General features: G+C 43.1%; 1 protein-coding gene across 1 annotated transcript; it reads right to left on the bottom strand.

The window, feature by feature from the left end:
- Positions 1-90: 90 nt before the first annotated feature.
- On the bottom strand, positions 91-7,721 carry tap2t (transporter associated with antigen processing, subunit type t, teleost specific). The gene is made up of 12 exons (XM_034558780.1): positions 7,290-7,721; positions 6,020-6,177; positions 5,739-5,853; positions 5,519-5,649; positions 5,220-5,425; positions 4,684-4,881; positions 3,890-4,018; positions 3,625-3,816; positions 3,376-3,549; positions 2,642-2,801; positions 2,106-2,242; positions 91-473 (listed from the first exon to the last, which is right to left on the bottom strand). Exons 2-12 carry the CDS (start codon positions 6,159-6,161, stop codon positions 261-263), a joined length of 1,797 nt encoding a protein of 598 aa, XP_034414671.1. The 5' UTR covers positions 6,162-6,177; positions 7,290-7,721; the 3' UTR covers positions 91-260.
- Between the last annotated feature and the right edge of the window lie 3,171 nt (positions 7,722-10,892).

Here is a 10,892-nt window from a genome sequence, read left to right on the forward strand (position 1 = left end):
GGCGGAAATTATAACGGAGATAAGCCACGCCCCCCTCTATGTTTTATATTTATGTGAAAACATCCTCAAACATTTGAACACATCATGATAAAATTATGATAAACAAATAAAACAAACCAAAAAAATTATTTTGTTAATGTAGAATGTAGAAATGTAGAAATACAACAATATACATTTTACTCAAGTAAAGATCTAAATTCGTGGTGAAGGAATATCTTTTTTTATATATATTGTTGATATATTGTAGTTTTCTTAGAACCTCATTGACTGAGCTTTCCTCCACCGGGTTGAGAGAACAGTTCCTCCTTCAAGCGGTGGTAGCGCCCTCGCCTGGCCATGAGCTGTCGGTGCGTGCCCTCCTCCACCACGACTCCCTTCTCCAGGAACACGATGTGATCCGCCTTCTCCGCGGTCTTCAGCTGATGAGCCACCACCAGGACGGTCCGCCCGCGGGCCAGAACCTCCTGGAGAACCTGGGAGAGACACAAAGGTACCGCCATTAGACTGTATGAAGACCACAGACATAGGTTTCAGGAGGCTTCAGGAGGTTTCAGGAGGCTTCAGGAGGTTTCAGGTGGTTTAAGGAGGCTTCAGGTGGTTTCAGGAGGCTTCAGGAGGTTTCAGGTGGTTTCAGGTGGTTTCAGGTGGTTTCAGGAGGTTTCAGGAGGTTTCAGAAGGTTTCAAGTGGTTTCAGGATGTTTCAGGATGTTTCAGGTGGTTTCAGGTGGTTTCAGGATGTTTCAGGTGGTTTCAGAAGGTTTCAAGTGGTTTCAGGAGGTTTCAAGAGGTTTCAGGAGGTTTCAAGTGGTTTCAGGTGGTTTCAGGTGGTTTCAGGATGTTTCAGGTGGTTTCAGAAGGTTTCAGGTGGTTTCAGAAGGTTTCAAGTGGTTTCAGGAGGTTTCAATAGGTTTTAGGAGGTTTCAAGTGGTTTCAGGTGGTTTCAGAAGGTTTCAGGTGGTTCCAGAAGGTTTCAGAAGGTTTCAAGTGGTTTCAGGTGGTTTCAGAAGGTTTCAGGTGGTTTCAGAAGGTTTCAAGTGGTTTCAGGAGGTTTCAAGAGGTTTCAGGAGGTTTCAGGATGTTTCAGAAGGTTTCAGGTGGTTTCAGAAGGTTTCAAGTGGTTTCAGGAGGTTTCAGGAGGTTTCAGGATGTTTCAGGTGGTTTCAGGTGGTTTCAGGAGGTTTCAGGTGGTTTCAGGATGTTTGAGGTGGTTTCAGAAGGTTTCAGGTGGTTTCAGGAGGTTTCAAGAGGTTTCAGGAGGTTTCAGGTGGTTTCAAGATGTTTCAGAAGGTTTCAGGATGTTTCAGGTGGTTTCAGGAGGTTTCAAGTGGTTTCAGGAGGTTTCAGGTGGTTTCAGGTGGTTTCAGAAGGTTTCAAGTGGTTTCAGGATGTTTCAGGTGGTTTCAGAAGGTTTCAGGTGGTTTCAGGAGGTTTCAGGTGGTTTCAAGATGTTTCAGAAGGTTTCAGGATGTTTCAGGTGGTTTCAGGAGGTTTCAAGTAGTTTCAGGAGGTTTCAGGTGGTTTCAAGTGGTTTCAGGAGGTTCCAGGTGGTTTCAGGAGGTTTCAGGTGGTTTCAAGTGGTTTCAGGAGGTTCCAGGTGGTTTCAGGAGGTTTCAGGTGGTTTCAGAAGGTTTCAGGTGGTTTCAGGAGGTTTCAGAAGGTTTCAGGAGGTTTCAGGAGGTTTCAGAAGGTTTCAGGTGGTTTCAGGAGGTTTCAGGAGGTTTCAGGTGGTTTCAAAATGTTTCAGAAGGTTTCAGGATGTTTCAGGTGGTTTCAGGAGGTTTCAAGTAGTTTCAGGAGGTTTCAGGTGGTTTCAAGTGGTTTCAGGAGGTTTCAGGAGGTTTCAGGTGGTTTCAAGTGGTTTCAGGAGGTTCCAGGTGGTTTCAGGAGGTTTCAGGTGGTTTCAGAAAGTATCAGAAGGTTTCAGGTGGCTTCAGGAGGTTTCAGGTGGTTTAAGAAGGTTTCAGGTGGTTTCAGAAGGTTTCAGGTGGTTGCAGAAGGTTTCAGGTGGTCTCATGAGATCTCAGGAGGTCTCAGGCGGTCTCAGGGGGTCTTGTGCCCGCTGTCGTGGCTTCCAGTCGTTTGTCAGACGTGTTTTCTCTACTCACGGCGTGCTGCGCGTCCACATCCAGGTGGCTGGTGGCCTCGTCCAGGATGATGACCCGCGGCTCTCGAACCAGCGCTCTGATGACGGCGACGCTCTGCTTCTGTCCTTCTGACAGCGCGCCGCCACATTCCCCGACGTCTGAGAGGCGGAAACACGGAAATAAAACCATTACGTAAACAAACAGATAAGATAAAATAAAATAATCCTTTATTAAATTCAGAGGATTACAGCAGCAGAGGTTAAAGTGCACACAAAAATACATAAAAACAAGTATTATAAATAAGCAATAAATGAAATGTTATATACACACGCAGAATAAGTTAAAAAAAGTAGATGCAGGCTTCCTCGTGTGGTTCAAAGTGGTACTGCAGCTATGAGTGTGAAATAAAAGACTAATTGTACATTTACAGACTCGTGATCATCTTCGGTGTCGATAACAGCGCCGTTCTTTTTTTAACAACACAAAGGCACCTTAGTGGCATTGAATGGACGACAACAACAACAACAACAAAAACAACAACGCAGACGCATCTGTACCTGTGTCGTATCCGTTCTCCATTTCAGAGATGAAGACGTCCGCGTTGACTTTCTTAGCCGCCTCCTCCACCTTCTCGGCGGAGCAGCCCTGAAGGCCGTACGCCATGTTGTACCTCAGAGAACCAGAAAACAGCTGAGGATTCTGGGAAACCAGCGCCACCTAGACACGGGAGGGGGAAGCACACACTGGTAGTGCTGGAGGAGGAGGAGGAGAAGGAGTAGAAGGAGGAGAAGGAGGAGGAGAAAAAAGAAGAAAAATAAAAAAGGAGAAGAAGAAGTAGAAGAACAAGAAGAAGAAGAAAAAGAAAAAAAAAGTACAAGAAGAAGAAAAAGAAGAACAAGAACAAGAAGAAAAAGAACAAGGAAAAAAAGAAAAAAAGAAGCACAAGAAGAAAAAGAAGAAGGAGAAGAAAAAGAAGGAGAAGAAGAAAAAGAACAAGAAGAAGAAGAAGAACAAGAAGGAGAAGAAAAAGAAGGAGAAGAAGAAAAAGAAGAAGAAGAAGAAGAAGAAGAACAAGAAGGAGAAGAAAAAGAAGGAGACAAAGAAGAAGAACAAGAAGAAGAAGAAGAACAAGAAGGAGAAGAAAAAGAAGGAGAAGAAGAAAAAGAAGAAGACGAAGAAGAAGAACAAGAAGAAGAAGACGAAAAAGAACAAGAAGAACAAGAACAAGAAAAAGAGCAAGAAGAAGACGAAGAAGAACAAGAAGAAGAAGAAGAAGAAGAAGGAGGACTACCTTCTGGTGGAGGTACTTGTGTTGGTAGTGGTGCAGCGGTTCCCCGTCCAGCAGGATCCGGCCCCCCTGGGGCTCGTAGAGCCGCTTCAGGAGGCCGACGCAGGAGGTCTTCCCGCTGCCGGAGGGCCCCACCAGGGCCGTCATCTCCCCGGGCCGCAGCTCCAGGTCCACGGACTGGAAGGAGAGCCGCGTTAACCAGGATCCGCTTTCTGAACACAAACTAGGACCCGGTGGCCGTGAGCCGGTTACCTTCAGAGCCGGTTGGCCGTCGGGGGCGGAGGGATACCGGAAGGTGACGTCCCGGAACACGATTCTTCCCTCCAGCTCCTCGGGGGCCAAGCGTCCGGCCTTCTGGCTCTTCGGGGTCCGGTCCAGATAGCTGAACACTTTGGAGATCACGCCCATCATCGACACCGTGTCTCCGTAGCAGTACATGATCTCCTGCGAGGGAAACAAATAAGTCCTCAACAACAACAACAACAACAACAACGACGACGACGACACCAACGCCCACCTTCAAGTTGTTGGTCATGGGCTTCTGGTACAAGAAGAAGGAGATGAGGCTCCCGATGCCGAGCTGGCCCGAGGAGATGAGGGCGCGGGCCTGGACCAGCATGAGGACCTTGATGCCCAGACTCACCAGCTGCAAGGGAATCACCCACACGGTGGTTCAACAACAACAACAACAACAACAAGCAACAGAAATCACACATGCAACATTATTGGAGCGGCATGTAGATGAAATGTGAGAGACGACGATGATAAATATAAAAATAATGAAACAATGTCACGATGTTGACTTTCTCAGTCACAGTTATTGGATAAAAAGTCATAATTTTTACTTAACAAGTTAAATCCTTTGACTCGTTATCTCATAGTTTTATATTATTATTATTTTTTTACTAAATGAGCAAAAGACTCAACATTGTGAAAACTGGCTTTGTGTTTCATATTTTTAACAAATGAATATATTTCATAATTCTGACTTATGTGATGGTAAAAATAAATTGCATAGAGAATTCGACTGAAATTAAGACTTAATATTCATAAATATGACTATATCATAAACTTTAACTTTGTAAATCAAAAAATTTGACCAAAACAGTGGAACTTAGTTAATTTCTCATATATTGAAAACATTTATTTTTGCATTTAAACTTTGACTTACTGTCTCGTGAACAGTTTTTACTGACTGTGCATACTTCTCTTTATCTCTATGATCCCTAACTTGCTTTCCACGTATAGTTCCACGTGTTGTTCTTCTCCCGGTGGAAACGAGGCCCCGCCCACACGACCTTTGGAACTCACCCTCCGTATCAAGAGGAAGGCGGCGCTGTAGACCCCCGAACGCGTCTTCACGGCGCACATGCGGCCCAGAGCCTCGTCGTACCGCCTCTGTTCTCCTCCCTCCGCCATGAAGCCGCGCACCGTGCGGATCCCGCTGAAGGTCTGCAGGGCCAGGTCTCTGGTCTGAGCGTGGCAGTCCTGGACCTGCTCCTTCAGCTCCTGTTGGCCAGAGACAGGATTGTGCAGATAAAGTAAAACAAATAATTATTTATTAAAAAGCAGATCTTCTCGAAAATACGAGTCACATCGGTGTTTTATTCATGCATTGGAGCTCCCCCTACTGGTGACTGAAAGCACCACATAGTATTTATCATGATTTATTATCATGTATTTATTATTAGAGGCCAAAAGCCAGATAACCAACAGCAGAATGAACTTTTACACACACTCAGCGACTACACATCTTCCATTAAAATGATTTTTTTTTGCAAAACAAAAAAAATAGCAACTGAAAGCAACCCAAAAACTACCGCGGCTCCGCCCCCTTCGCCCCTCACCTTGGTCGAGGCGATGTATTTCTTCTGCATGACGGCCAGCAGGGGCATCTCCAGGCAGGTGAGCACCGTGAGCTCCCAGGACAGCCCCCACATCAGCGCGAGCATGAGGCCGCTCTTGAACGTGCTGCGAACCAGCGTGTTGGCGTTCAGCGCCACCGTGCGGCCCATCCGGTCCACGTCGGAGTGGAGGCGGGACGAAAGGCCCCCTGAGTGGCAGGAAAGAAGGGTGCCATTTTGAGACATTATATAAACACACGAGAACTGTTCGTCATACCGCGGCTCTTGAACGTTGCCCTCACCGGGGTTGTTCTCCTCAAAGAAGTGCACTTCCTGCTGCAGCAGGGTGTGAAACAGCAGGCGCTTCAGCCTCTTGTTCAGTCGGCTCAGCGCGCACATGAATAGTCCTCCTCTCACGCCGGAGAACAGAGAGCTGTTGAGATGAGAGGCATTAAATAAAAATAAAACGTCAGACGGGTCGATTAGTAATCGTTTTGCGTTTTATTATTATCGTTTCTTTGCCTTCCGACGGAGACGAGAGCCAGCTGTCCGATTGCGTAACAGAAGCCGTCTTGAAGCGCTTGACCTCTGAGCATATCGATGACCTTGCCCTGATACAGAGGGATGAACGTGTCGCCTATCAGGAGAGATGGACGACTCGAGTCAGGCACGCGGGGAAAGTATGAACACGTCTGCGGTGTACGTGTTACGTGTAAATGTGCCGAAAGCAACGTCCAAACTTTTAAATGGATATTAAAAACAATTCACTTCTTCCTCCTCTTTGAGTGACGCGTTGAACTTACAGACGACCCCTAAGATGAGGAAGCTGAAGGCTGCGACCAGGTGGAAGGCGTCCGGTCTGAAGAGCCTCAGCATCCTCGCCAGCAGCCGCCCGGCGCCCGGTCCAACGGCCTCCGGCGATCCGGCCACGCCGCCCATTCTCATTGGTAAGTGTGTGTTTCTGTGTGTGTGAGACAACAAATAACTTTATTAACTTACAATGAACAATACAAGTAAAGTACCGTTAAACTTCTGCATACATCGTACTCTTAGAGAGAACATGTACTCAAGTACATTACTTAGGGAGAACATGAAGTCAAGTATTGTACTTAGGGAGAACATGAAGTCAAGTATTGTACTTGGGGAGTACATGAAGTCAAGTATTGTACTTAGGGAGAACATGAAGTCAAGTATTGTACTTGGGGAGTACATGAAGTCAAGTATTGTACTTAGGGAGAACATGAAGTCAAGTACATTACTTAGGGAGTACATGAAGTCAAGTATTGTACTTGGGGAGTACATGAAGTCAAGTATTGTACTTAGGGAGAACATGAAGTCAAGTATTGTACTTAGGGAGAACATGAAGTCAAGTATTGTACTTGGGGAGTACATGAAGTCAAGTATTGTACTTAGGGAGAACATGAAGTCAAGTATTGTACTTGGGGAGTACATGAAGTCAAGTATTGTACTTAGGGAGAACATGAAGTCAAGTACATTACTTAGGGAGTACATGAAGTCAAGTATTGTACTTGGGGAGTACATGAAGTCAAGTATTGTACTTAGGGAGAACATGAAGTCAAGTATTGTACTTAGGGAGTACATGAAGTCAAGTATTGTACTTAGGGAGAACATGAAGTCAAGTACATTACTTAGGGAGTACATGAAGTCAAGTATTGTACTTAGGGAGTACATGAAGTCAAGTACATTACTTAGGGAGTACATGAAGTCAAGTACATTACTTCGGGAGTACATGCACTCAAGCGCTGTACTGGAGAAGTATAAAGTGCCGTTAGCCTAAAACACACAAGTACTTCAAGTTGTACTTCATCCACAGCGCCTGCAACACCAACAGGTGACGCAACGCGCACATTTAATCTGGTGTGGAAACGTGCGTTTTGATACGTGACGTCACTGTAGCTATAGTTATACAACGTCCTACTTTTACGACACGTTGTTAATAACTCCGTTTCGGTCGCTTCTGTCGCGCGTTGCTTCTTAGTATTCAAACTAAACACGTCGCGCATTAATACGGCCACGAAGTTGACGCTATAAAAGATTAATTTAATGACTTACGGTGCGTGTTTCCTCCTCCGAGCCGTCCACCGTGCGCGAGCCGCCTTCACTGAGAACTACTTTCAGCTCTCAGACTTTCACTTTCACTTTCAAAAGCCTATACTAGACATTACTGTAAGAGCGTCGATACACTAGACATTACGGTAAGAGCGTCGATACACTAGACATTACGGTAAGAGCGTCGATACACTAGACATTACGGTAAGAGCGTCGATACACTAGACATTACGGTAAGAGCGTCGATATACTAGACATTACGGTAAGAGCGTCGATATACTAGACATTACGGTAAGAGCGTCGATATACTAGACATTACTGTAAGAGCGTCGATATACTAGACATTACTGTAAGAGCGTCGATATACTAGACATTACTGTAAGAGCGTCGATACACTAGACATTACGGTAAGAGCGTCGATACACTAGACATTACGGTAAGAGCGTCGATACACTAGACATTACGGTAAGAGCGTCGATACACTAGACATTACGGTAAGAGCGTCGATATACTAGACATTACGGTAAGAGCGTCGATATACTAGACATTACGGTAAGAGCGTCGATATACTAGACATTACTGTAAGAGCGTCGATATACTAGACATTACGGTAAGAGCGTCGATACACTAGACATTACGGTAAGAGCGTCGATATACTAGACATTACTGTAAGAGCGTCGATATACTATACATTACGGTAAGAGCGTCGATATACTAGACATTACGGTAAGAGCGTCGATACACTAGACATTACTGTAAGAGCGTCGATATACTAGACATTACGGTAAGAGCGTCGATACACTAGACATTACTGTAAGAGCGTCGATATACTATACATTACGGTAAGAGCGTCGATATACTAGACATTACTGTAAGAGCGTCGATATACTAGACATTACGGTAAGAGCGTCGATACACTAGACATTACGGTAAGAGCGTCGATACACTATACATTACTGTAAGAGCGTCGATATACTATACATTACGGTAAGAGCGTCGATATACTAGACATTACTGTAAGAGCGTCGATATACTAGACATTACGGTAAGAGCGTCGATACACTAGACATTACGGTAAGAGCGTCGATACACTATACATTACTGTAAGAGCGTCGATATACTAGACATTACTGTAAGAGCGTCGATACACTAGACATTACTGTAAGAGCGTCGATACACTAGACATTACTGTAAGAGCGTCGATACACTAGACATTACTGTAAGAGCGTCGATATACTAGACATTACTGTAAGAGCGTCGATATACTAGACATTACGGTAAGAGCGTCGATACACTAGACATTACGGTAAGAGCGTCGATACACTAGACATTACTGTAAGAGCGTCGATAGACTAGACATTACGGTAAGAGCGTCGATAGACTAGACTCTAGTATATCGACGCTCTTACAGTAATGTCTAGTAACTAGACTTTACTGTCACAGCGTGTAGGAAGTGATTTCAAAATAAGAGCAAACTTCCGGTGGAAGTAATTTCAAAATAAGAGCAAACTTCCGGTGAACGTGATTGTCAATCATTTCGCCTGTAAATACAGATACATTAAACTAAATTAATGTGGTGTTACTACTTTTAATCAGGTTAAAGATCTGAATAATTCCCCCACATGTACATTTCAAAGTAGTCTACTGTATATTCTTGGATTGTAAATATTGATCCATTATTGAGTTCTTCACTTCAATGTTGCAGCTTTTAACGTGGAGCTGATTTTTCACTTTGGGTTGGATCGCATTCACACACAAAAAAATTAAACAAAGAGCACTTTGATATTCAAACATTTATTTTACCTCTGATCATGATTTATAAATAAAGACTTTATTTTTTTTTTAAATGTAAAAAATAAAATAAAATTGGCCAAAAGCAAGACGAGCCCCTTAAAAAAAAAAATACATTCTCTCATTGCATCCACTTTACAGTTAACACCTGAAAAATGTCTATTTATTTTTCCGGCATGTTAAATTGTGGGTAAACGTTATAAAACTGATGGGCTTTGAAACCCTCCGTCCTGCTGGCAACATGAAATCATTGACTTCCATCCTCATAAAAAAGGTTCGGATCTGATCCGGTGGTCGTAAAAGGCACCGGTTAAAAAATAATAATAATAAAAAAAGGCACTGTTCCATTCAGGAATGAGAAGCGTGAGAAACACTTAAAAAAAACAACGACAACATGACAAATCACTGCTTATAAAGTACCTAGATATTCATTTTGAACACAAATACATTCAGTGATCTAAGCGACCGATTCTCATCCACATGGATGTTGTGTGCTCAGCATGCAACACATAGAAAATACATTGTTCTACTTTAAAGATATTTAAGATGACAAAACAATGTCATGTACTATATATCCTGCTGCTCCGACTGATTAAAGGCAGGCTTTAGTTATTGGTATTAAAGGATAATCTTTTTCTGATCGCCATGAAAAGACCAACAATTAAATAATACATCCTAATTTATAATATTTAATATCAATCTGACTACTCACTGTAACTATTAACCAATGTTGTAAATAAATATAGTGCACTAGAAGTATAAAGTAGCATGAAATGGAAATACTTTAATTAAAAGTACTCATTATGCAGAGTGGCACATTTCAGAACAAGATATATTGATTATTGTATTGATTATTATACTTTCTAATGTATTTGTTGATTATATTATAAAGTGTGAATGTGAGAGTGAATGGTTGTATGTCCCTACATGTGCCCTCGATGGACTGGCGGCCTGTCCAGGGTGTCCCCTGCCTTCGCCCTATGTCAGCTGGGATAGGCTCCAGCGCCCCCGCGACCCTAATGAGGATAAGCGGTATTGAAAATGGATGGATGGATGGATTATAAAGTATAAAGTATAAACTAGCATCAAATGGAAATACTGAAAATTATACTGAAGTAAATGTACTTCATTATTTCTATCACTGATGATATTTTGCATTCTGCACAATAAGTATGTTTAATTTTGGTACTTTAAGTATGTTTTGATGCAAATACTTTTGTACTTTTACTGAAGTAAAAGTATTTAATGCAGGACGTTCACTTGTAACATGTAAAATGCAGAAAGACATCTTGGTACTTTTCTGACATACTGCATTAAAACTGTCAAATAACTTGTACAATAATTCAACATGTTTGACCCAAATGAACTTCATGACTGAGACCATAAACTCATGTTTACAATGTTTACTGAGGGAATAAATCAAAAGGGAAGTAGAGTCATTTATATAGACTTCTATACAACCAGAGGAGTCGCTCTCTGGTGGTCATGGGAGAGAATGCAGCTTTAACACATGAAGCATAGACTTCTATACAACCAGAGGAGTCGCCCCCTGGTGGTCATGGGAGAGAATGCAGCTTTAACACATGAAGCATAGACTTCTATACAACCAGAGGAGTCGCCCCCTGGTGGTCAGGAGAGAGAATGCAGCTTTAACATGTGAAGCATAGACTTCTATACAACCAGAGGAGTCGCCCCCTGGTGGTCAGGAGAGAGAATGCAGCTTTAACATGTGAAGCATAGACTTCTATACAACCAGAGGAGTCGCCCCCTGGTGGTCAATAGAGATAATGTAGCTTTAACACATGAAGCATAGAC

Source organism: Cyclopterus lumpus, chromosome 19, assembly GCF_009769545.1.
Source record: "Cyclopterus lumpus isolate fCycLum1 chromosome 19, fCycLum1.pri, whole genome shotgun sequence".
Lineage (NCBI taxonomy): Eukaryota > Metazoa > Chordata > Actinopteri > Perciformes > Cyclopteridae > Cyclopterus > Cyclopterus lumpus.

Excerpts from the sequence above, each read along its gene's own strand:
- tap2t (XM_034558780.1), bottom strand. The coding sequence starts at position 6,161 with ATGAGAATGGGCGGCGTGGCCGGATCGCCGGAGGCCGTTGGACCGGGC. Across the intron at positions 5,650-5,738 it reads GCTCTCGTCTCCGTCGGAAG|CTCTCTGTTCTCCGGCGTGA; the intron begins GCAAAGAAACGA and ends TCATCTCAACAG. Across the intron at positions 3,817-3,889 it reads CCATGACCAACAACTTGAAG|GAGATCATGTACTGCTACGG; the intron begins GTGGGCGTTGGT and ends TTTCCCTCGCAG.